The 25,934-nt window shown below is 39.8% G+C and overlaps 6 protein-coding genes and 1 long non-coding RNA gene across 7 annotated transcripts; 4 read left to right on the forward strand and 3 right to left on the reverse strand.

The window, feature by feature from the left end:
- Positions 1 to 244: 244 nt before the first annotated feature.
- Positions 245 to 2,983, reverse strand: LOC108251984 (neurogenic protein mastermind-like). The gene is made up of 2 exons (XM_017442664.2): positions 2,803 to 2,983; positions 245 to 677 (listed from the first exon to the last, which is right to left on the reverse strand). Exon 2 carries the CDS (start codon positions 566 to 568, stop codon positions 260 to 262), a length of 309 nt encoding a protein of 102 aa, XP_017298153.2. The 5' UTR covers positions 569 to 677; positions 2,803 to 2,983; the 3' UTR covers positions 245 to 259.
- An 844-nt stretch (positions 2,984 to 3,827) lies between these two features.
- Positions 3,828 to 4,459, reverse strand: LOC103505982 (proliferating cell nuclear antigen-like). The gene is made up of 2 exons (XM_026821177.1): positions 4,418 to 4,459; positions 3,828 to 4,029 (listed from the first exon to the last, which is right to left on the reverse strand). The coding sequence occupies exons 1-2, from the start codon at positions 4,435 to 4,437 to the stop codon at positions 3,828 to 3,830; spliced, it is 222 nt and encodes a 73-aa protein (XP_026676978.1). The 5' UTR covers positions 4,438 to 4,459.
- A 364-nt stretch (positions 4,460 to 4,823) lies between these two features.
- On the forward strand, positions 4,824 to 6,199 carry LOC103505983 (thymidylate synthase). Its single transcript, XM_008470365.2, has 3 exons — positions 4,824 to 5,026; positions 5,400 to 5,742; positions 5,844 to 6,199. The coding sequence occupies exons 1-3, from the start codon at positions 5,024 to 5,026 to the stop codon at positions 6,197 to 6,199; spliced, it is 702 nt and encodes a 233-aa protein (XP_008468587.2). The 5' UTR covers positions 4,824 to 5,023.
- Positions 6,200 to 6,477: 278 nt separating this feature from the next.
- Positions 6,478 to 7,886, forward strand: LOC103505979 (60S ribosomal protein L21). Its single transcript, XM_008470360.3, has 3 exons — positions 6,478 to 6,644; positions 7,160 to 7,293; positions 7,630 to 7,886. Exons 1-3 carry the CDS (start codon positions 6,516 to 6,518, stop codon positions 7,844 to 7,846), a joined length of 480 nt encoding a protein of 159 aa, XP_008468582.1. The 5' UTR covers positions 6,478 to 6,515; the 3' UTR covers positions 7,847 to 7,886.
- Positions 7,887 to 8,024: 138 nt separating this feature from the next.
- On the reverse strand, positions 8,025 to 9,212 carry LOC103505984 (proliferating cell nuclear antigen). Its single transcript, XM_026821178.1, has 3 exons — positions 8,998 to 9,212; positions 8,615 to 8,754; positions 8,025 to 8,181 (listed from the first exon to the last, which is right to left on the reverse strand). Exons 1-3 carry the CDS (start codon positions 9,209 to 9,211, stop codon positions 8,071 to 8,073), a joined length of 465 nt encoding a protein of 154 aa, XP_026676979.1. The 5' UTR covers position 9,212; the 3' UTR covers positions 8,025 to 8,070.
- A 1,547-nt stretch (positions 9,213 to 10,759) lies between these two features.
- LOC103505987 (phosphoribosylformylglycinamidine synthase-like) lies at positions 10,760 to 25,394 on the forward strand. The gene is made up of 17 exons (XM_026821171.1): positions 10,760 to 11,391; positions 11,878 to 12,019; positions 13,003 to 13,081; positions 13,132 to 13,355; positions 13,921 to 14,080; positions 15,819 to 16,042; positions 16,327 to 16,434; positions 16,741 to 16,950; positions 17,331 to 17,544; positions 18,129 to 18,196; positions 18,725 to 18,848; positions 19,368 to 19,532; positions 22,060 to 22,215; positions 22,767 to 22,834; positions 23,490 to 23,615; positions 24,087 to 24,267; positions 25,303 to 25,394. The coding sequence occupies exons 1-17, from the start codon at positions 11,141 to 11,143 to the stop codon at positions 25,392 to 25,394; spliced, it is 2,592 nt and encodes an 863-aa protein (XP_026676972.1). The 5' UTR covers positions 10,760 to 11,140.
- Positions 19,572 to 20,130, forward strand: LOC113466074. Its single transcript, XR_003390592.1, has 2 exons — positions 19,572 to 19,608; positions 20,034 to 20,130. It is a non-coding gene; the product is annotated as an uncharacterized LOC113466074 (long non-coding RNA).
- Positions 25,395 to 25,934: the final 540 nt, after the last annotated feature.

The following is a 25,934-nucleotide window of genomic DNA, read 5'->3' on the forward strand; positions in this document are numbered from 1 at the left end:
TAACCACTTAAAAGGGCTTCAGAATTTCGGATACTAGTTTAAACAATGAGGAAAGACATGTGGGTATCCGGCATTCCACGTGTTAAAGAGCTACCTACTTACCACTTATTTTAACATGCAAAACAACACTTTCTGTCTCATAGGTTCCAAGCTGTGTCCACACATAGAGTCGATGTCGTCGATATGTGTGGACACAGCTTTATGGTACTTAAGGGACGTATACATATGTATGGACACAACTTTATGGTACTTAAGGTACCTACGTATGTAAGTAATGTGATAGAAAGTTAAACCATGCTCTATTACTTACCGGTAAGGAAGCGTTGTGCAATCCGCTGTCCAGTTGAGAGGGCAACTTCTTCTCCGGCTTATTCTTCGAGCGTTTCGCTTTGCTCTCCAAATACTTCTGTTTGAGGAGCAGTGTCTCCTGAATGTCCCGTTCCACCAGTCCGTTAAACGAATGATCGTAACGCGGCACACAGTCGCTCTGATGGCGACGATAGTTCTCGATTCGACGACGTAAACGGTCGACGACGGCTTGACGCTTGGGAGGCAAGGCCTCTGTCATGCCCTGGGGGGTGCGTGGGATGAGTGCCCCCCCACCCCCTCCCCCTCCCGGCTCTACCGGATCCGTCACGCAATCACCGTACCCCGCCAGCTTACCAATGGATGCATCCCTGCAACATACATAGTAAAGGGAAGAAGGAGGTTAGGGTACTTGTTCAGAAGACCAATCAATGGAAAATTGCCACAAAAAGGAGCTGTCACAAATGAGCAGTACCCAGTGTTATCATAGGGTTATGTTAAACGCAAGAGGGAGCTTTGACAATTTGAGCCATGACCAGTGTAATACATAATAGAGTTAAGTAGGTTAAACACAAAAAGGAGCTTTCTTCTTAATTGGCGTGGCTTCTGAATAATTTCCGAGATTTATTATGTAGAACTAAAATAACCCTCAGTCTGGCTGGGGAACTTTAAACAGGGCGGATACTTAAAATGGGAAAATTGAGCCTCTATACTTAAGTGGGAATGACTTTTTCTAGATACTTGGTCCGGAGCCTTTGTAAGTGGAAAAGGTTGCCATTTCCCTATGTCCGGAGCCTTCTGCGGACCTCTGTAAGTGGGAATTTGTAGGAAAGCATAGCATTTTCCTCTTTCCTCTTCCTCCAAACCAGCACTGGGAAAAAAATCGTGGCCCTTTCATTTTTTTACTAAAAAACCTGTTTAAATGGGAAAGCCGAGCCTCTATCTATAAGTGGGAAGATACTCGGTACGGAGCCTCTGTAAGTGGGAAAGGTTGCCATTTTCCTAGGTCCGGATCTCTGTAAGTGGGAATTGGTAGGAAAGCAAAGCATATTCCTCTTCCTCCAAACCAGTGTTCACATTTACCTCTATAAGTGGGAATAGGAAAATGGCAACCTCTCTAAGTAGGACACTTTTTAACTGGGAAACCTGGATAAGTGGGAAAAAATTGTCGGTCCCTTGGATTCCCACTTAGACAGGTTGAACTGTATTATATTTCAAACCTTTTTTTTATGAGGAGGAAAAATCTTTATGACTTCTCCAGCATGGTGTGGAGGGTATGCTGGAGTCACGGCTCAAGGTATGGTGTTTCGCCCTTCTGTGGTACCATTCCTGGCTGCTCAACCTGCTAAAAAACCTCCCCGCTCTTCTTTCTTTGTCCCGGAACTTTTCTGGCACCATTCCTGGCCGCTCAACCCGCTAAAAAACCTCCCCGCTCTTCTTTCTTGGTCCCGGAACTTTTCTGTTATGACTTTGGGAATATATTTCAAACCTAGTTGAACCTTTGGAATCCCATTGGAGTCCTCTTCAAGAAAAACTTTGATTAATATTAATAATAATAGACTCTTGAGTGGAAGGTAACCACTAGGCGAGGTTAACGCCAGAGGCATTTTCTACCACCTAACCCTTGATTAGCTGAAACTACCCAACACTTTGTCTGATTGGAATGAAATTTGGCAAACATATACAACACTTGAAGGTCGTTTTTTCATTAGACTGTAGACTCGACGGAGCAATTTCTCAGAGTTCTACAGTTCACTGAACCACTAGATTAGGACCATGGTAGATCCCTCATTAAACCTATTTTGTTGATGGGTTAAACCCGAGATAAGATTATAGATAGATTTATAGAATACTTGGGGCATATTTCAATTAACCATTTTGCTAGTTTGTACCGTATATGCCGAAAAAAAAGTTGGCAACCCTACTTTGGAGCCCCATTGGAGTCCTCTTCAAGAAATCCTTTGATTAGCTGAAACTACCCAACACTTTGTCTGAATGGGATGCAATTTGGCAAACATATAGGTACAACACTTGACGGTCGTTTTTTCATTAGACTGTAGACTCGACGGAGCAATTTCTCAGAGTTCTACAGTTCATTGAACCACTAGATTAGGACCATGGTAGATCTCTCATTAAACCTATTTTGTTGATGGGTTAAACCCGAGATAAGATTATAGATAGATTTATAGAATACTTGGGGCATATTTCAATTGACCATAGAGCATAGACTAAGTACATGCATTTATCAATAAAGGTAAGAGAGTAAGTAAATCCTTACAAATTAATCATCAAACTCAGTTATTTTATTTGTCTGTTCTTGATATTCTATCATTTGAAGATTGAACCATAGATCATAGAATAAGTACATGCATTTATCAATAAAAGTAAGAGAGTAAGTAAATCCTTACAAATTAATCATCAAACTCAGTTATTTTATTTGTCTGTTCTTGATATTCTATCATTTGAAGATTGTGTAGGAATTTTAAGTACACGTACCTTGAAACAAAATGAAGCCAGAAGCATTGAGTAGTAAAACACTGAGGTTTTAAAACACTTGTATTGTTTATTTATTTAATTTATCACTGATAATTAATTAGCCGAATTAGGTTTTTAATTAATTTTCACTTGTTTCACACACAAAAAATCGTTAAACGCACATCTTCACAGTTTCGCCATTGTAAACAGACTGACGAGCAATGTTGCCAGTTTCCAGCATTTTTTCAAGCTTCCCCTTTTGTCCCCAAAAGTGTCAGGGGAAAGAGAAAAAATCCCCGAAAGACGTAAAAAAGTCCCTCGATACAAGGGATCTATTTTTGCTTGACACTCGGCAACATTGGACATTACTTCCTCAGTTTTAACGTAAAGCCACGTCCACACCATTATCCACAACACGAAACATCAATAGATACAGGGTCCGCCTAAATCCATAATCCATAGATCCAACAAGAGAGAAAGAGTAAAAAATGGAAAATGGAACAGTTGCATTTTTTGGGTAAAATTTATGATAAAAAGGTCAATTTCTATGAAAAAAAGTTGTGAAAAATCCAAATCTGAGGTCAAAACTCCGAAAAAATAACTGTAAAAGGTCAAAAATTCAATTTTTATTTTCCGTCAGCATACAGGATCCGCCTAAATCCATAGATCCAACAAGATTATCCGACCGGTTGGAACCGTTTGGTTTGGTCCAATGCCGTTTGAATACTCATTGTTTACGTGAGTGACGTCATTCATTTCACCGTATGAGTTTGAATCTCAGGCCGTGGTTATGAACAGGGCCATCGTAGGACATCGTCGGACTTTTTGCGTGTAAAGTTGGCGGGAAATTCGAATTTTTGAGGGTAAACATAGGTATGGACATGAGAGTTAGGTATTATACATTTTGGTGTGCTTTAAATTTTCTACTGCATAGAGGGATAGAGGGAACAACACTCAGTTTTTTTTTTACTTAAGATCCTGTCTGTATGTTGATCATAGAAAACTAAATACATAAGGTCAAGTAATCTACTAAGTGAAATATTTGATTATAATATAATATTTGATTCAAAGAGTATACTTACAGGAATGCCCAGATATTCCCTATCAAGATTCATGAGTTTCATTTCATAGTCGGACACTCTGTCTTGGCTTTTGGATTCAAATACGAATGTGACGGTATCTGCATTGTCTTGGGCTTTCATGGTCAATGTGTCTTCGTTTCCTGCACACTTCATGATTTTGGTCATACTGAGAAAGAAGAGAGAACATGATTTGGATACATTACAGGGGCATTTGTATTTCTAAGAAAAAAATGACGGGTTAACTTGATCCTCCCTCTCCCACATATCCTGCCTAAATCCAAATCTCTTAGATCCTAATGGAACAAAGAAAAGGACTTGGCTGCTATGACAGGTTAACTTGATCCTCCCTCTCCCACATATCCTGCCTAAATCCAAATCTCTTAGATCCTAATGGAACAAAGAAAAGAACTTGGCTGCTACACTGTTGATTCTATGTTTGGTAGCCCTCTACTTTGGGTTTCTAGCTTTTGTTCCTCCATTTTCAACCTTTGTGAGGTAAATACCTACCTAAGTATGCTGTGATATCTTAGTGACAATGAATCAGTCTTTATTACCTGGCAAGGTTGATGCCCATGGAAAGGTTTCTATCACATCGGTACATACAGGATCCGCCTAAATCATATATGTTAGGCTTAGGGGTACCTATAAAAAAAATCTGACAAGAATGAAAAAAAAAGTAAAAAGACAAGTATTAAAAGACTTCCTTCCATTCGAATTTCTGAAAAAGATAAACAAAAACAAAAAAAATGTAAAGAGCTGAACGGTTATAATCGGTTGGAAGATACATGATTTCACCAAACTTCAGTATTCAAACTCATACGGTGAAATGAATGACGTCACTCATGCAAACAATGAGTATTAAAACTATTTAAAACGGCATTATTGGACCAAACGGTTCCAACCGGTTGGATGAAATGAGTAAAAAAACTCGCCCCCTGTGTATTTTGCGGGCGATTCAAATTTGTAAACAAACATTGCCAGAGCGGCAAACCGGTTTCTTACTTTAACCAGAGTAACCAGACCAGAATAACCAGATTACCAGAACAACTGAACAAACAAATTAACAAAAGGAAAAGTACCAAAAAAGTTTTTCTTTCTTAAGGAAAAAGGAAATATATAATATACATACTGCTTTATAATAAGGAAATATATCTTGGATAATGGTAAATATAAAGTCCTTTTTTACCCACCTTTCTACACATAATGTCCTCCTTGACTGGACAATTTCTTTACTCACCCCCAAGTAGCAAGAATGAAGAACAGCTGACTAAACACTTGGGTGTTTCTGTCACCTAATTACAGTCACATAATCAGATATCAAAAAACACTTCACCATTTACTCACACAATGTTCAACTTATTTCCCATATTTTCTGCACAGGGAGATAATCCAGACCAGAATGGAACCTCTGTCCAAACAGATGAACAACAATATTTGCACCTCCTGGACAAGATCATAAAGACGATAATCAGATATCAAAAAACACTTCACCATTCTCACACAATGTTTAACTTACTTCCCATATTTTCTCCACAGGGAGATAATCCAGACCAGAATGGAACCTCTGTCCAAACAGATGAACAACAATATTTGCACCTCCTGGACAAGATCATAAAGACAGGACACAAGAAATCAGACCGTACCGGAGTAGGAACCCTGTCTCTGTTTGGTGCCCAAATGAGATTTGATTTAACCAATGGAACATTCCCACTCCTCACTACAAAGCGAGTATTTTGGAAAGGAGTCGTTGAAGAGTTACTTTGGTTCATTAAAGGTTCTACCAATGCCAAGGAATTGTCAGACAAAGGAGTCAAAATCTGGGACCCCAACAGTACTCGAGAGTATTTGGACTCCATAGGACTTGTTGACAGGAAAGAAGGTGAAGTTTTTTTTTTTTTTTTCTGCATCGACTGCATCACATCAAAATGGGCATTTATGAAAACATATATTAGATGACATAATACATTTTTATTATTTCAGGTGATTTAGGTCCAGTGTATGGATTCCAATGGCGTCACTATGGAGCTGAATACAAGGACATGTTTACCGACTACACAGATCAAGGGATTGATCAACTTCAAAACATTATTAACACCATTAAAACAAATCCCAATGATCGGAGAATCATTATGTGTGCTTGGAACCCCATTGATATGCCTAAAATGGCCCTACCACCTTGTCATTGCTTGGCACAGTTCTATGTGGCAGATGGTAAACTCTCGTGTCAACTATACCAGAGATCAGCCGATATGGGTCTTGGTGTACCATTCAACATTGCCAGTTATTCATTGCTGACCTATATGATTGCTCATGTCACTGGCTTACAGGTAAGTTGATACCTGACCTAACTTGCTCTTAATATTCCTCCACAGCAGAAAATATTAATTTATTACATTGGTAAAGATTAATTACCGGAGGAGATGGTGAAACTGGGGAATATACGGGACACGCGTGTCCCGTACGGGACATTTTGAAAAGTGCCCAAAATACGGGATGTCCCAGGAAATATGGGACGTCTGGCAACCCTAGATACAACCCATCAGTTAAACATAGATATCCTTATCAAAACTCCATTTCAACTTCGTTAACTGTTGAAATATCTCCTTAATCAGCTAATTTATCTTATTTATCGTCTTTCAGAGAACCAGCAACATGACCAACTCCAAAGGTTATCGTCGTGGTACCCGAGACTTGTTCTCCAGACCATTCAGACGACATGGAACCATCCCTCTGTCGGTGTATATGAAAGTGTACAAAGTTGGTGACATTGTAGACATTAAGGTAAGAACAATGATTTGGGTTGTTACATACACTAAAAGCCTTCTGCAAGGCTTAGGTGTAGGGACAAACAGCCTTGTAGGTCTGGAACTCTACTGGGGTCTGTGACAGGTTCTGGTTCCTGATCAAAGTGTTCTCTGGTACGGTCCCAAGGCACTTGAAAAGACATTTTATTGACCCTCTTTGGTAGGGACCAAGTGCTGAGTCAATCTTGGCCTGTAAAGTACAGGATCATACCTGACTGAGAGTGTGCTGTATCTAATGAAATATTGATTCCTTGGGGAGAAAAATTTGTTTGGGTGTGGACATGGTAATATAATGATCTAGTGTCTTATCTTCTTATGTCTTCACTATCTTGAGAGAAGACATGGAGTTTGTTATATTATAAATCGGTTTTTATCTTTCATCTCAAATGTTTCATAGTAGAAATGTTGTGAGTCCTAACATAATACCCAAACTTTACTTAGATTCTCTACTGCATATTATTAATAATATTCCATTTTTCTTTTGTTTTCTAGGGACATGGTGCTGTACAAAAGGGTATGCCATTCAAAGATTACCATGGTAAAACTGGACGAGTATTCAATGTAACACAACATGCTGTAGGAGTCATTGTCAACAAAAGAGTCCGTACTAGAATTATCCCCAAGAGGTAATTGTTTGTGTTAATATTAAGAACTTGTGTTTAAAACAATGCTACAATGTAATGTACATCCTTCCCTCCCTCTGGGGGGGAAAATAAAATCCCTCCAAGGCTTCTTTCCTGATGAATCACTGAATTTAATTCGGTGACCATCTGTGCAGTCACACACTGCAAGCTTTTCCTGGCCCCACTCATTCTGTTTGTGTGAGGAGGCAAATAGTTTATTGCTGCACAGATGGTGAAAACCCCATTATTCCATCAGACAAACTTCTTTAGGTTGTGTTTTTTTTTTTTTTTTACATCAATGTAATATTAAAAAGGTTCCCTCTTTTTTCACCTTCACAGAATCAATGTGAGAATTGAGCACATCAAACACTCCAAGTGCCGAGAAGATTTCCTCAAGCGTGTCAAGGAAAACGAACTGAAGAGGAAAGAGGCCAAAGAGAAGGGCATCAAAGTAAACCTGAAGAGACAACCTGCCCAACCCCGACCTGCCCATATTGTGTCTGGCAGAACCGCACCTGTTATGCTAGCTCCTATTCCTTACGAATTCATTGCTTAAATAAATCTTATGTTGTGTTTTGTAAAGTATATTTATATGAGTTGGGGATTTACTTTTTTCTTTTCCAAATTCTCTCTGCAGGGTCTATACAAATTCTCTCACATGGCACTCTAAGCTTTAAAAAGTTGGGGGGGGGACAGTTACAATAAGAAAACCTCAAAGAAGTTTCACATACAATACACAAGAACAAAAAAAGGAGTTTAGACAGATGACTTGTGTTCAATTTAGTTATCATCAGATTCAATTTTGGGTGCCAAATAATAACGAATGTGACCAATGTCATCAATCTTGAATTCAACAACCAGAGGAACATCAAGTGACATGGACAAACATACCTGAAACATCAAAAAAATTAAAATACATGATTTTAAATTCAATGATTGAATCTCAATTGAAAAAAAAAAAAATGTTAAGTTTAACCTATAACAATAAAAGCAAAATCTTAGTGTGAATATTGAAGACCCATTTCTAACATCCTACATACCTGATTGGATAGGGGAGCAGCCTTGGCAAAGTTGAGAAGGTACCGGCAAGCAAAGTTCAAACTGACAGGTTCTTGCATCTCCACAGTCACAGCCTCTTCCTCCTTATCAACATGAGAAATTAAAATACATGAGTTTGAATTCAATGATTTAATAAACTGTAAACCTCAATTGAAAAGAAAAAAAAATGTTAAGAACCTATAACAATAAAAGCAAAATCTTATGTACTGACAAAAGGTATAATTTAGTGTGAATATTGAAGACCCATTTCTAACATCCTACATACCTGATTGGATAGGGGAGCAGCCTTAGCAAAGTTGAGAAGGTACCGGCAAGCAAAGTTCAAACTGACAGGTTCTTGCATCTCCACAGTCACAGCCTCTTCCTCCTTATCAACATTTCCAGTCTGGGCTAGCTTGATGTTGGCTGAAATGGAATACATATGACAAAAATGACATTTGGAAGAAGGGTACTCAAAAATTACTTTGAGTGCTGCTACTCTATTTGCAAAAAAAATCAACAATGGTTCATTGGTTCCTTACACTTCTCAGAGAACATTATTTGATATTACTTGTCCAATATTGCTTTTTCTCTGAAATTTAATACAAAGGCACATACATACAAGGTGTTAAGTTTCCCAGAGTCCATACTTCTCACAGGAACACCTACCTGAACCAATATCTCCTGTGGCAGAAAATTTGACTCCTTCTTTGGTACAGGAAATGTTGATGGATTCTCCAAATTGAGCCAAGTCTCTGCATATTCTGGCAAATTCACCGGATGGCATTTTCACAACACAGGCATAGTCAGTTTCCTGAAATGAAAATGAAAGGGAAAAAATAAATAAATTATTAGTGTTATTGGTAAACATAGGTATGGACATGAGAGTTAGGTATTATATAATGGCTTACCTTATTTTATAGTTGACTAGGGTTCTTAGTTGGGGATTATTATTTACACCGACTCGAGTTTTGCCTCACTCGTAGGCTTTTTCAAGGTCAAGAAGATAACAAGATCAAGGTATTATACATTTTGGTCTGCTTTAAATTTTCTACTGCATAGAGGGATAGAGGGAACAACACTCAAACAGTTTTATTATTTATTTTTTTTACTCAAGATCCTGTCTGTATGTTGATCATAGAAAACTAAATCTCCCACTTACAGGGAAAGCTTATTAACCAACTGACAAATCATATTGTTGATTGGGTTAGGAGTTATGTGTTATCATTTATCAACTATTTCGAACGAAACTCGTGTTAGTGGTTAGTCCAACATACAATACTTTATCAATAATATTCGTACCTAGTTGTAGAGTACATGGACTTACATTGTAAGTTATGTACTATCAAAAGAGATGTGTTGCCAAGCAGTTTGGTCAAATGTTAAAGTATGTCTACGCTATGATCGGTATATCGATTGTAGTAAATACGTTCGTACAGTCTTGACGCTGTTCTACGTCAATCGACTTTATTATTGTTCAGTCTGTTTGCCTGTGTTTGTTTTAAGGCAACAGACGCGAAAACATCGAGTACCTACTAGAACTGAACACGAACACGCGTCTATGAGTCAATCGATGCGACTACACTATAAGAATAGAATAGAATATACCTTGGTTATCCTGCCAGAATGACACTGAAAAGTCCCTTTACTCCCGCAGTCTAAACAAGGTCTTATTTATTTTCATAGGTAGGGTTTACAAATATGCAAATACGAGTATAAATATAAACCTTGTTTAAATTAAAAAAAAAAAAAAATTCCTGTGTCTCATAAATCTTTCAATAATACAAGATATAGGTACACATAGACGCCATGAAGCACACCTTTCGATCGCTTTACTGTTATGAGCACACCTTTGAACTAGTTATGTACGTTTCCAAAGTTACATAAAATCATGTAATCAGTACCTACCTATGGTCATGTGCGATATCATACCTTATTTTCGTTTGATAACTATTAATGATGTATGAAAATTATGTAATGAACTTACATTTTAACCAGACCTTTCATTAATCGTGAGATTTTGTTAATCCTTTTACTCGACCACTTTTGTTTGTCCTAAACTACTCTACAGAGAAAGTGTTTCTTTTTCTGGAATCGAACCACACCACGAACCTTGGAATGCAATATCATCACTTGGTTTTCTCTAAATATGTAGTTCATAGACAAACATGGTCTTTGAGACCATTGTCCACACAATTTCCCTCCTCAAAGGCATAAAAATAATCATGAATTGTTAGGATAAGAAAAGTAAAAAGGCAATCAGTAGATTTGGTTTCTATTGTAATCAACGTCTGATAACGTCCTACTGTTTATCAGCTACCTTTTCCCTTATCAGTGTAGAATTGAAAGGTCTATTTCGATAGTTTTATCTCCCCGAATCAAAGCTAACATCATGAAGTTTTTATGTAAAGCTCAGAATAGTGTTATCAGCTGTTGGCGTAACGTGTTTTCAACTGTTCACATTTTAGGTAGTTAGTGTCCATTTTCTCATATTTCCCTATTTTCTAAGAATCAAAAACAATTTTAAAAAGATGAAAAACACCTAATGACAAGTGAATTCCGTGTCCGAATTCAAAACAAACTCCAAAACCGCTTATTTTCTGGATTAAAGTTCGGTTCAGGCTCGAGGTGTTTTGTAATCTCGTTCTGAGGTTCGACTCCCAGGAGTGACATGTAAAATTAGCAGCGTCATTTGGAGGTGAAAAGACTAGTAATTTGTGCAACAAGTTAATACCGTACATATTTCCGTCTTAAGAACCGGAAAATTAGGTTTAAACTTTGATTTTTGTTGTACTTCCGTCTAAGAGTTCAAATGGCGATCATTCGGTATTATTCAAAACCGGGCATCGGTGCGGGCGAAAAGACGAAGAAATTGAAAGCGGTTCCGAAGGTGATTTCTGACATCGAATCCGAACTGTGCTATAACATTGAGATCTCTAGAGAGCTGACTCCGGTAGAGTTGGACAAGTTGCATTGGATTTTGAACTCATCGTTTGAGTGCAGGAAGTTGTCCTCGCATACCAACTTTAAGGATAATTCCAACGTGATTGAAGTGGGACCCAGGTGAGTGATGAAAAAAAAAGGAAGAAGAAGGATAGATAGAGGGAACTGTAACAACGGAGGTCTCATTGTCCTGAAATCGAAGAGAGAAGGAGGACAGGATAGGAACAAGGCAGGCTTTACCGCTTTACGAGAACAAACCTTATCTGTTTAGGATAAAGTCCGCCCGCTAGGAAATGGAACCTGCGACCTACCGCTTACAAGGAAGGTGCGCTACCCTCCATGCTAAGTAGGCTGGTTTTTTTTATTTATTTTTTTTTATTTAGACTCTTGAAAATACGAGGTTTTCTAAAAAGATTTGGAAATGATCCGATCGACCAACCCTAGAGCTACCTACTGAGAGCTCTTCTACACTTAACTGAACCAATTTTATTATTAGTTCATGTCTTACTAGCACTGTCAAATTTTAACTTGGCGGGGCGGAGTGCTCCCGCGCTCCTTGGTTATTAGATAATGATAATCTCATCTCTTTTTCTGCTTTCTCCTCAGGCTGAACTTCTCGACTCCATTCTGCAGTAATGTGTTGTCCATCTGCCAGAGTATTCAACTTCATTCAGTAACTAGATTTGAAGTGTCTACTCGCTACAAGCTGATCTCCCGCGGTCACCTGTCCAGAGCTATCATTACTAAGGTTAGTGGACATTTTTTCAAAAGAGTTTTGATAGAAAATCCGCCCTGGGCTGGGATCGAACCCACGACGCGATGGGCTACCCTCCAAGCTAACTAGACATTTTTTTTTTTTTTAGACATTTATTTACAGAATTGAAGGAGTTTTAACAATAAAGTCCTACCTTAATTAGACATTGAAAATCTGATATTTGTGTGAACGCCGTAAATCTATTTAAGTATGCAATGTGCCACGTAAGTGAATTTGGTGGAGATGTCATTTCACATTCTCTTGAATGACATCTCCACCAATTTTTGTGGATATCACGACTGATCTCTGATCTACATATTGTTTTCACGTGGCACAGTGCACCCCGTACTCCAAACACAGAGCCGAAAATAATTCGATTCTTCCGGGAATCGAACCCGGGACCTTCGGTGTGTAAAATATTTTGTAACACTTGACCCGGATATACCTACCAGGGTAAAATATTGTTGGGTGAGGTAAAATATTGTTAAATTATCCACTAAGTTCGCTACAATAAATTAACCCTAAATTAACCCTTTTCTTAAGTTGATCCTAAATTCCTTTCTTCATTATTTTCGGCTTTACCAATTCCAGATTCCCTTTAGTTTCAAGATTACTTCTCGGTCTCGACCTGCGCATGATATCTGCACGTGAGAAATGTCCAGTGCAGTTTGTAGGAGTAGTTACTGGTAGTAACAAGGTGAGTATACTGCGCATTGCGCATTGTAAATTGTAAAACCTTGCACATGGCATTTGGAACTCAAACGACTCAATCAAAATTGCCATTTTAATGTTTTGTTTTTGGGGGTGAGGTTGATTGCAAAATTTTGAGAACAAAAGCAAGCCGAAGTTTTTTTCTGGCGATAAAAAGAGGAATTGCGGCCTCCGCGCTGCTGTGGATTTTATGCCAGAGCAGAATGAGTTTAAAGAAATGTTTTAAAATTACAGTAAATTAAAAATTCCTATTTTAATGTTTCCAGATTGTTCTTGCTGAAGACAAAGCCAAATATTACTCACACCCTTCCAGTCCTCTACAACATCCTGTTGACATTCAAAAAGGTAAATGATATTCTCCTCAGTCATGAATTCTATTTTGTTTTCCCCTACAGGTAATGTCCTGAAAGAGATAGTAGAACCAGTGGGAGCTGTTGTATTCACCGAATCATTCCTACTAGGAGACCCTAGCATCAGCACATTGGAGCTATGGGGAGCCGAGTACCAAGAGAATAACGCCCTACTGTGTAAACCCTTACATTGTAAAACCCTGCGCATGATATCTGCACGTGAGAAATGTCCAGTGCAGTTTGTAGGAGTAGTTACTGGTAGTAACAAGGTGAGTATACTGCGCATTGCGCATTGTAAATTGTAAAACCTTGCACATGGCATTTGGAACTCAAACGACTCAATCAAAATTGCCATTTTAATGTTTTGTTTTTGGGGGTGAGGTTGATTGCAAAATTTTGAGAACAAAAGCAAGCCGACACCTTAAAGCACAGAGCCGAAAAAACTTCGACCCCTTCCGGAAATCCTGGGACCTCCGGCGTGCAAGTCTAGTGTGATGTCCACTAGGACACGGAGGTTGCTATTGTTTTCTCTATGATTAGGCTTGCCAAATATCCGAAATGTCGATTCGGGACGCGATTTAAAAAAGTTAGTTGAGTTAAAAAACGCGTCCCGAATTTTTTCTGGGACAAAAACGGAAATTCGGAACAAAACGCCCCAAAATGAAAAACTGAACGGGATGCCGGGACACCCCCTGAAATTGGGGACTGTCCCTTTCATTTTTTCTGCTCTATGACTTCGAAACATCACCCAAGTAAGCGCAACTGATCTATTGGCCACGGAGATTGCTATTGTTTTCTCTATGATAAATGACTACTTGTGTCATTCTGTATTAGGTTCAAGGAGACAACGCTGCAGATCTAGATTTCGATGCTGTACAAAGAGGAGATCCAGAGATGGGCCAGAAACTGAACAGAGTTATACGAGCTTGCATTGAGTTGCCCAATAATTTGAACCCTATTGAAAGTATTCATGATCAAGGTGCTGGTGGTAATGGTAAGTGTGATCAAGAGGAAAGTTTTTTTTTTATATATAAGAGGTTTGACAGAGGGAACCGTAACTGCTATGGTCTTATCGTCCCGAAATCGAAGAGAGAAGGAAGACAGGATAGGAGAAAGCCAGCCGTTCCGAGAAAGTCTTATCGTCCCGAAATCGAAGAGAGAAGGAAGACAGGATAGGAGGAAAGCCAGCCGTTCCGAGAACGAACATTATCCCCGCCCCGGGCGGGAATCGAACCCGCGGCCTAGCGCTTACAAGGCAGACGCACTACCAACTAAGCTAACTAGGCTGGCAAAGAGAGAAGGAAGACAGGATAGGAGAAAGCCAGCCGTTCCGAGAACAAACATTATCCCATCAGGATAAAATCCGCCCGGGCGGGAATCGAGGATAGGAGAAAGCCAGCCGTTCCGAGAACGAACATTATCCCATCAGGATAAAATCCGCCTCGGGCGGGAATCGAGCCCAGTGGCCTAGCGCTTACAAGGCAGACGCACTACCAACTAAGCTAGCTAGGCTGGCTGAACCTTAACTTAATTTATGCCGTAGGACGAAAGCCAGCCGTTCCGAGAACGAACATTATCCCATCAGGATAAAATCCGCCCCGGGCGGGAATCGAACCCGGGTCTAGCGCGAGCCGTTCCGAGAACGAACATTATCCCATGAGGATAAAATCCGCCCCGGGCGGGAATCGAACTCGCGGCCTAGCGCTTACAGGATAAAATCCGCCCCGGGCGGGAATCGAACCCGCGGCCTAGCGCTTATAACCCGTTCCGAGAACGAACATTATCCCATCAGGATAAAATCCGCCCCGGGCGGGAATCGAACCCGCGGCCTAGGTGTTCCGAGAACGAACATTATCCCATCAGGATAAAATCCGCCCCGGGCGGGAATCGAACCCGCGGCCTAGCGCTTCCATCGAGAACGAACATTATCCCATCAGGATAAAATCCGCCCCGGGCGGGAATCGAACCCGCGGCCTAGCGCTTACAAGGTAGACGTCAGGATAAAATCCGCCCCGGGCAGGAATCGAACCCGCGGCCTAGCGCTTACAAGGCAGGTGCGCTACCAACTAAGCTTACTAGGCTGGCTGAGAGAAAGGTTTTTATTCAAAATTTTATTACGTAGTGTAGAGTGAACCTTTGAACAACTAAGGTCCGAAACCCATGTTCAATATTGAAAAAACCACATCTCCCAGTTGACCTTAGAGATGAGCGCACAAATTGACCAATCTAACATCAAGAGATCGTGGAAGAAAAAGAAAAATTCCATAGGTCCTCGTATTCAGATCTTTGACGTGAAAACCTCGCCTTAAGGCCCGTTCTCGAAGAAAATGTGTCGTGCGTAGTGGGAACACTCTCATTTAAATTACATTGCCTATTAGGACATTCAGAAAAAAATCGAATGAGACTCACGACATCGGCAGGTGAGAACGGGACTTGAGTAGGTAATAATAGTGCTTATTTATAATAGCGCTTATTTATAGGTACTGCTCGCATAGGACTGATAAGTCCCTTTACTCCAGCAGTAGGCTACTACTATTATTGTGGTCAAATTCTCAAATTATATTGAGGATAAAATTCCATACCTCGGCTGGGATTGAACCCACGCCCTCCTGTTTACCAGTCGAGCGCCTAGACCACTACAGCACCGAGGCAGGTGACCGCTACTACACCACCGAGGCAAAGGTAAATGATATTCTCCTCAGTCATGAATTCTATTTTGTTTTCCCCTACAGGTAATGTCCTGAAAGAGATAGTAGAACCAGTGGGAGCTGTTGTATTCACCGAATCATTCCTACTAGGAGACCCTAGCATCAGCACATTGGAGCTATGGGGAGCCGAGTACCAAGAGAATAACGCCCTACTGTGTAAACCCTTACATTGTAAAACTCTGCGCATGATATCTGCACGTGAGAAATGCCCAGTGCAGTTTGTAGGAGTAGTTACTGGTAGTAACAAGGTGAGTATACTGCGCATTGCGCATTGTAAATTGTAAAACCTTGCGCATGGCATTTGGAACTCAAATGACTCGATCAAAATTGCCATTTTAATGTTTTGTTTTTTGGGGGTGAGGTTGATTGCAAAATTTTGAGAACGAAAGCAAGCCGAAGTTTTTTTTTTCTGGCGATAAAAAGAGGAATTGCGGCCTCCGCGCTGCTGTGGATTTTATGCCAGAGCAGAATGAGTTTGAAGAAATGTTTTAAAATTACAGTAAATTAAAAATTCCCATTTCAATGTTTCCAGATTGTTCTTGCTGAAGACAAAGCCAAATATTACTCAAACCCTTCCAGTCCTCTACAACATCCTGTTGACATTCAAATGGAACTTATCTGTGGCAAAATGCCTCAGAAGGTATGTTTCATTTCTTTATTTTATCATTTTGTTTGTTAGTTTACATTTTTCGCGTTATGAGAGATTCCCTCTCACCACTAATGCCACAGATGCCACAAATGCCACTTTAAATTACGGCATGCTGGTGTTTAGTTAAATATGCCTTAACAGAGGATTGAGCTATACGAGTACCTAATAGGCGGGTCAATCCTGGATTGGAAAAAAGGGGTTTGATAGAGGTACATAACTGTAACTGCTAAGGTCTTATCGTCCTGAAAGCGATGAGAGAAGAAAGAAGTCCTGAGAACGAACCTTATCCCTCTGGAGATGGCATTCGCCGGTCTATCCGGTATGACGGTGGACATTCCCTCTGACGTCACGACCAGTGAAGTTCTCGAGTTGCTATTCGCTGAGGAGCTGGGGTGGTTACTTGAAGTAACCAATGAGAACGAGGCGTTTGTATTGGAGCAGTTCAAAGCTGCTAATGTGAGCTGTAAGAAGATTGGTGTGTGTGATGCGTTCGGTATGAATGCCAAGGTAAGTAGTTCAGATGGTTTAGGAATTGTGAATCATTTGGTGGATAAACTGAGAAATTCTTCACAATTTTTGTGGTCCTAGTAAAGGAGTTATCACTGTAGACCACGTAAGTGTCACGTCATTTTTGGCACAAATTTTGCCCTAAGGCCAACACTAGAAAACTAGAACTTTGCAATCGTTACATTCAAACCAAAGAAAAATGTTGTCGAATATTTTCATATGGAAAGGCTGCAGTCCATAGGCAATATTTCCTGAAACTTCATTATTCTGGAAATCGTATTTCGGACCTAGTTTTTGTTCTATGCCCGCTGACACTATCGCCGCAAAACCTATAACGATATTCTACCGATAACGATATTCTACCGACAACTCTATTCCAGATCTCCGTGGCAGTGAACAATGAACCGGTCCTGAATGAAGATCTAGGCACTCTGTTTCTCATCTGGGAGAGAACCAGCTATGAGCTGGAGAAACTACAGATGAACGCCAGATGTGCTGATGAAGAATATAACTCTCTGGTGACTAGAATCGGACCCAAGTATCAATACCAACCCGTACGGGATGATATCGTGGGAGCTACACTTGGGAAGAAAGGTAAGTTATCTATTTCTCATCTGTCTGGGAGAGAACTAGTTGCTACAGATGAACGCTAGGTGTGCTGATGAAGAATATAACTCTCTAGTGACTAGAATCGGACCCAAGTATCAGTACCAACCCGTACGGGATGATATCGTGGGAGCTACACTTGGGAAGAAAGGTAAGTTATCTATTTCTCATCTGTCTGGGAGAGAACTAGTTGCTACAGATGAACGCTAGGTGTGCTGATGAAGAATATAACTCTCTAGTGACTAGAATCGGACCCAAGTATCAGTACCAACCCGTACGGGATGATATCGTGGGAGCTACACTTGGGAAGAAAGGTAAGTTATCTATTTCTCATCTGTCTGGGAGAGAACTAGTTGCTACAGATGAACGCTAGGTGTGCTGATGAAGAATATAACTCTCTAGTGACTAGAATCGGACCCAAGTATCAGTACCAACCCGTACGGGATGATATCGTGGGAGCTACACTTGGGAAGAAAGGTAAGTTATCTATTTCTCATCTGTCTGGGAGAGAACTAGTTGCTACAGATGAACGCTAGGTGTGCTGATGAAGAATATAACTCTCTAGTGACTAGAATCGGACCCAAGTATCAGTACCAACCCGTACGGGATGATATCGTGGGAGCTACACTTGGGAAGAAAGGTAAGTTATCTATTTCTCATCTGTCTGGGAGAGAACTAGTTGCTACAGATGAACGCTAGGTGTGCTGATGAAGAATATAACTCTCTAGTGACTAGAATCGGACCCAAGTATCAGTACCAACCCGTACGGGATGATATCGTGGGAGCTACACTTGGGAAGAAAGGTAAGTTATCTATTTCTCATCTGTCTGGGAGAGAACTAGTTGCTACAGATGAACGCTAGGTGTGCTGATGAAGAATATAACTCTCTAGTGACTAGAATCGGACCCAAGTATCAGTACCAACCCGTACGGGATGATATCGTGGGAGCTACACTTGGGAAGAAAGGTAAGTTATCTATTTCTCATCTGTCTGGGAGAGAACTAGTTGCTACAGATGAACGCTAGGTGTGCTGATGAAGAATATAACTCTCTAGTGACTAGAATCGGACCCAAGTATCAGTACCAACCCGTACGGGATGATATCGTGGGAGCTACACTTGGGAAGAAAGGTAAGTTATCTATTTCTCATCTGTCTGGGAGAGAACTAGTTGCTACAGATGAACGCTAGGTGTGCTGATGAAGAATATAACTCTCTAGTGACTAGAATCGGACCCAAGTATCAGTACCAACCCGTACGGGATGATATCGTGGGAGCTACACTTGGGAAGAAAGGTAAGTTATCTATTTCTCATCTGTCTGGGAGAGAACTAGTTGCTACAGATGAACGCTAGGTGTGCTGATGAAGAATATAACTCTCTAGTGACTAGAATCGGACCCAAGTATCAGTACCAACCCGTACGGGATGATATCGTGGGAGCTACACTTGGGAAGAAAGGTAAGTTATCTATTTCTCATCTGTCTGGGAGAGAACTAGTTGCTACAGATGAACGCTAGGTGTGCTGATGAAGAATATAACTCTCTAGTGACTAGAATCGGACCCAAGTATCAGTACCAACCCGTACGGGATGATATCGTGGGAGCTACACTTGGGAAGAAAGGTAAGTTATCTATTTCTCATCTGTCTGGGAGAGAACTAGTTGCTACAGATGAACGCTAGGTGTGCTGATGAAGAATATAACTCTCTAGTGACTAGAATCGGACCCAACAAGCTTTGCTGGAAGAAATTAATACATTTTTCAACATTTGTGACAAACGTTCATCCTTATAATCATTAAAATTCCATTTTCCCAGACGCTCTTGGTTCTGCTAAAGGCTGGGCTGCTAGTCTCCTACTTAATGAAGGTATCAAGACTCAGCTGAACAAGTTTATAGCTCGCTCTGACACGTTCAGCTTTGGTGTATGTAATGGATGTCAGCTTATGAATCTACTGGGATGGTTTAGTGTAAGCACTCAAGGTAAGCCATAGCTTTGGTGTATGTAATGGATGTTAGCTCATGAATCTACTGGGATGGTTTAGTGTAAGCACTCAAGGTAAGCCATAGCTTTGGTGTATGTAATGGATGTCAGCTTATGAACCTACTGGGATGGTTCAGTGTAAGCACTCAAGGTAAGCCATAGCTTCTGTGTATGTAATGGATGTCAGCTTATGAACCTACTGGGATGGTTCAGTGTAAGCACTCAAGGTAAGCCATGAATGTAAGCTCTCAATCAAAGTCTTCAGCCCGTCAGCACGTACGTGTTGACCCTGCATCTAATTGTGTTTCTTCTCGGCCCATCTGATGAGAGGTATACTTTGGGAGGGGATGGCACGACACAGCACAGACCCCACGAGTCGATTATATAGCAGTTGTTTCGATTTTTTCCCCAATACGATTTTCCCCCAATACATTTTCTCGGTACAAACCTCTAGTTAGATTTAATTCTACACATGCATAATTAACTTCTATTTCTTCCAGACAAGAACAACCTGGTAACTGACGTGATGTTAAGTCACAATAATTCAGAAAGGTTCGAGTGTCGCTATTCTACGGTGAAAATTATGAAATCTCCCGCCATTATGTTGAGAAATCTGGACTTAATAATGCCTTTGAGTTTGTACCTAATGCTAACCACACAGACTTGGTTGATAGTTCAGACTTTGCATACAACATGTCACATTCTCAGACAACCAGTAATGGGGACCTTGAAAGTTCCCCTGTGTTTTTCAACAGTGCTGGTAAGTTGTGGTCTTGTGGACCTACTTATGTGTACAGAAAAAACAGTATAGATTTTTCTATGGGGGAATTAATTTTTAGTTAAAATTGAGTGAATGGATACTCAAAATAGACGAAAATATCAAGGGATCTCTAGGTGTGTAGGTAAAGATGAGGTTTACCTACCTGAGAAGGCTAACAACATTTAATAATAATGTCAAATCATGTAATTAATATTTATATTTACATGCTAAGCAGCAAGGCCATGTGTGATGTAATTAATATGATAGATAAGAATGCATGGAATAATTTTTAAATATGTACCAACATTTTTTTCCAATTTCTTTTATGTTTTTAACTAAAAATATTTTAGTTTGATGGCTGGCTGAATGGAAAATAATTGATTAGTCCTTATGTGTGAGCTTTTGCCAAATTCTTTAGTTTACCAAATTCTTGTTTTACATTCTTTAGTTCAGTTTCATTTTTTGAGTTTTGCTCTCGTACTGTCCTGATTGTTCCCCTATGCTTGATATTTTGTTTTGTTTTATTTACCAGACACAGCGGCTCCTGTTCTCAATGGCCATGCTTCACCGCACGAGGAAGAAGGTAGGAAATAACATTCAAATTTCTAGTTCAATAATATTCTAATATGTACTTGGGTATTGTATTTTATCAAACTAACATTGTAGAGTAGGTAATGAATTAACCTATTTAAAACATTTTATGGTATACCATATTGAACACATGACACATAATGGTATGCATTTTTTAAGAAGGGGGAAAACATGCTTATCACTCTACCAGTAAAGAGCTGGAAAAAAATGATCAATCAAACAAGAAGTTAATTATGTACATAAATATCTTCTTTTTATACTCATAATCCAAATAAAATATTACTTACTAATACATTTGGTGTTTGTATTTTGCCATTTTCACGTGATATTTTTTTCTCAGCAGCTTCCTCTACTACTTTTATGTTTGGCAATGTCGAATCCTTTTAGTAAGTTAATTCTTTTCAATCATATCTTAGGTATTATATGTATTGTTTGAGCCAAAGCTTTTACAAATGTCCACCTCGAAATAACGCTACCAAATTTTTATGTCGCTACTGGGACTCGAACCCTAGTCTCTCGAATTCAGAGTCAAAAGTTTTACCTCTTATAAAAAACCCAGACTGATTTTGGGTGATCTGTTCAAGGAATTTTCGAAATGTTCAAAGTTTGTGTTATCTTCTGCACATTTTCCTTTTCTAAAGCACTCGTTTCTCTTGTTTTTAAGAAATTTCTTTACCTTGTGTGTTGGTTCCCCACTGATCAGTGTTTTGTTCAGGGGGTGGTAGTTTTGAATTTTCAAGAATTATTTATTTTGAAATATCTAATGCCCCAAAACGGATATTTCCACCCATTTCCCGATTTTGAAAATTTGGACCGATTGCAATACTTTCATTACTAGTATAGCTCCGCTATACTGTAGTAATAGAAAGTAAAAATGCACTTGTACCTATTTCGGTTGCATTTCAAGGGGTTACCTTTTGGTGTTCCAGCACCTAATTGGGAAGTATTGTGTCTCTTCTTTGCCTATTTGATGAGGGATCAGTTCTAACGTAGCAGTTGTTTCATGGCTACGAAGTCCTTTTTTTCTTCTTCTTCTTTTTTTTTCTAACTTCTTTTTAAAAACCTACCTACATTTCCTCGTCTCTTCGAACTCTCGATTTTCGAGAGCAAGCTTGTATCAGATGGATATAATTCTGTACTCTGCTTATGCATTTAACTTCTATTTTTTCTTCCAGACAAGAACAACCTGGTAACTGATGTGATGCTGAGTCACAATAATTCAGAAAGGTTCGAGTGTCGCTATTCTACGGTGAAAATTATGAAATCTCCCGCCATTATGTTGAGAAATCTGGAGAACTCTGTGCTGGGCGTGTGGGTAGCTCATGGGGAAGGTTAGTATTTGAGGAAGCAGGATTATATTGAGGAATGAGACACATGGCCAAAATGTTTTTTTTCTTTTTTTTAAGAGGTTTGATAGAGGGAACTGTAACCTCTAAGGTCTTATCGTCCCAAAATCAAAGAGAGAAGGAAGACAGGATAAGAGAAAGCCAGCCGTTCCGAGAATGAACCTTATCCCTTCAGGATAAAATTCGCCCCGGGCGGGAATCGAACCCGTGGCCTATTGCTTACATAGCAGACACTCTTCCAACCAGGCTAACTAGGCTGGCAGAAGCAGGTTTATATTGAGGAATGAGAGAAATGGACAAACTGAGCTCTAAATTTCTAAAAGCTCTCGAAGGGTTTGTCCGATTTGAATAAAATGTTGGAAAAAATGTTCAGAAATTTTTTTTAGACTAGATTTGGCCATAAAGGGCTCCTTGATTGGGTCACTTAAAAAAAAAAGTAGACACGTTACAGGTCGAGAATTTTGTTGACTAGTTATGAGGTAAGTTTTTGTTCGCCAGCTCCCGGTCCATTCATAGATTCCACTATTCATTTTCAGGACGATTTGCGTTCAAGAACCACGGTATTTACGATCATCTGGATAGAAGTCAATGTTTGCCTATCCGAGCTTGTGTTTCCTGGAGGTTTCAGTTATGCTGGTAAGTGGGTAGAATGTGGAAGTTTTTTTTTTCTTCAGGTTTTGCTTCTCCTGAACAAGTTCTTCCACTTAACCATTGATTTCACTGGGTCACTATGAAGAAAATTACCTTCTTCTTCTCCTCCTAAAAGGGTCCATGTGTAAATAATGCCGCCATTGATATTGTTGTCGCCACTCGAGTAAAGCAGCAACTCAAATGTCCTCACGAGCTTCTTTTTTCCTCTCTCTCTCTGAAGCGCTTCAATGTTTATGGACATGTCGTTCGCGCTGTCACAAGCTTTTTTTTTAGAGGTTTGACAGAGGGAACTGTAACTGCTATGGTCTCATCGTCCCGAAATCGAAGAAAGAAGGAAGATAGGATAGGAGAAAGCCAGCCGTTCCGAGAACGAACATTATCCCATCAGGATAAAATCCGCCCCGGGCGGGAATCGAACCCGCGGCCTAGCGCTTACAAGGCAGACGCACTACCAACTAAGCTAACTAGGCTGACTGGGGGACCTTAAACAGCCTGAAATTTCCCTTGCTACAGAAATGGTTTCAGGCCCCCTTGATGAACCTAGGCCTGATGACCCCCTCCCCTCTGGAAGCCCCTGGATTCTTTAATGACTACTTATTACTTTATAGCGAGGTGCAGCTACTTCTATAGGAGAACAACCAATCAAAGGTCTGGTAGATCCCAAGAGAGGAGCCAGGATGGCAGTGGCTGAAGCACTAACCAATCTGGTGTTTGCTAAAATATCCGACCTTAAGGTAGGTAATATTGCCCACAATATCCCTTGTTTCGAACATTGTGCTTGCTACTCTACAACCAACGCAACGCCGAAAAGTCTAGCGGTCTAGCGTGTTACGATTTGTGTGAACGCCGTGTAACTAATTGTGTATGCAATGTGCTACATATGAAATATTAGTGGAGATGTCTGATTTAACTTCCGCTGGCGAAATAAAGATCTTGGATGAAATCGTTTTTAAAATGCTTGGTCCGTAGTAACATTAGGCCGAACTAATTTCACTTATTTCAATAATAAATGATTATTTTCCTTACTAAGCCTTATTTTATTAATTTATAACCTAGGTGCTGAGATTTTCTTTTATTAACCGACATTTTTTTCTTGACACATTCACATAGGTACCTGTGTAAAATACTTACGGCGCGAAGTTTAATTGACTTATTTATCTCATTAATAATTAGACTAATCGTTTCATGTCCCGTCCCTCCTCTAGGATGTGAAATGCAGTGGGAACTGGATGTGGGCAGCCAAGCTCCCAGGGGAGGGGGCAGCACTATTTGATGCGTGTCAGGCTATGTGTGACATCATGGGAGAGTTTGGTATAGCTGTGGATGGAGGCAAGGATTCACTCAGTATGGCTGCTCGGGTGGGGAAGGAGACGGTCAAGGCACCCGGTAAGATGAACTGGATGGTGTTAGGTTTTATATCTAGGATAAAAAATATCTATTTTGGTCTTTTTTTCCTTTGAGGCGCTTTAACTCTGGAATACCAGGTCGTTCAAGTTAATTTTGGTCTTTAAATTAATTGCTGGTAAATTAATAAAAATGAAAAATGTATGATGTTGTTGCTAGTGTGTGTGTGTGTGTGTTTTTATTTATTTATTTTTTTAATATGGCAGAATTCACAGAAATAAGCTCTCGCACTCATCTACATACTTACTGTCTCATCTAGTACATCCCCTTAAAATGGTCCACACACTCCAAAAAAATCAGAGAGAAGCCACGGGTTCTGATGTCAGATTCCGGAAAATATAATTTTCTCCAAGGGGGGGGCTGTGTTGACTGTCAATTTATAAGGAACTACTCCTGAGTTACTTTTTGTTGGTTACAATTTTCAAAGGATATGAGTTACTTTTTGTTGGTTACAATTTTCAAAGGATCTGAGTTACTTTTTGTTGGTTACAATTTTCAAAGGATCTGAGTTACTTTTTGTTGGTTACAATTTTCAAAGGATCTGAGTTACTTTTTGTTGGTTACAATTTTAAAGGATCTCAGTTACTTTTTGTTGGAGAAAATATTCATCCAGCTGCAGTAGCTCAGTAGAACGTTCGATTATAAATACAGGGAGATTGAGTTCCATTAGTGACATAAATATTTAGTAGCGTCTGTCTGTTCGAGATAGACATTTGTAAAGCCGGAGTAAAGGTTTTTTTCTATTTTTCCCCCCTGCGTTTGAACGTTCGATTATAAATCCAGGAGGATTGAGTTCCATTAGTGAAATAAATATTTAGTAGCGTCTGTCTGTTCGAGATAGACATTTGTAAAGCCGGAGTAAAGGTTTTTTTCTATTTTTCCCCCCTGCGTTTGGGACTTGGGTGATGTGTTTAACTTTAAACTTCTCTGGCCCTTTCTCTACAAAAGTAGGTACTGAACTTAGCCAATTATGATTTAGCCAACATTTTAGGTTTGACTTTGTATACATTTGGTTAGGACAGGCTAGTCCACGCTTCACACCTTGGGTGATGCTATTCCAGAATGCTTACGACTGGTGTGTCACCAATCCCGAACACAAGGACTTTTAAGTCAGTAAAAGCCCGACCACATTCGTCAGTCAGGAAAAAAATCGTGTCGTGTGTAGGTAGTGGGAACACTCTCATATAAATTACATTGCCTACAGGACATTCGGAAAAAAATCGGATGAAACTCACGACAAGTGAGACAGGTAGGCTCCTATCAACTCTTATGGTGGGGTTTACCAACTTGGGATTGAGATGAAACGAGGATTTCCTTATACTTAATACCTAGGTCAACCTCGGATTGAACTCAATCCTGAGACAAAATCCACAATCCCGAATACAAGGATTTCTGAGCCCTTGTATCTGAGCAAGTGAGCATAGACTATCAACCCACGGAGGTTCTGGGTTCGAATCCCGGCCGGAGTGGGAATTTTCTGATTTATATATTTTTGTCTGAATTTTATTAATGCAGAAAATTTGTGTTTTTTACTGTGTAGGTATACCTACCTATTATTATTTTTTTCTGAAAAATAAATATTTTTATACCAACGTACCTGTTACCTTTGTACATAACCTGAATGTTTTTATTTTACTGAATATTTAGGT

Source organism: Diaphorina citri, unplaced genomic scaffold (assembly GCF_000475195.1).
Source record: "Diaphorina citri unplaced genomic scaffold, Diaci psyllid genome assembly version 1.1 scaffold207, whole genome shotgun sequence".
Taxonomy (NCBI): Eukaryota; Metazoa; Arthropoda; class Insecta; order Hemiptera; family Psyllidae; genus Diaphorina; species Diaphorina citri.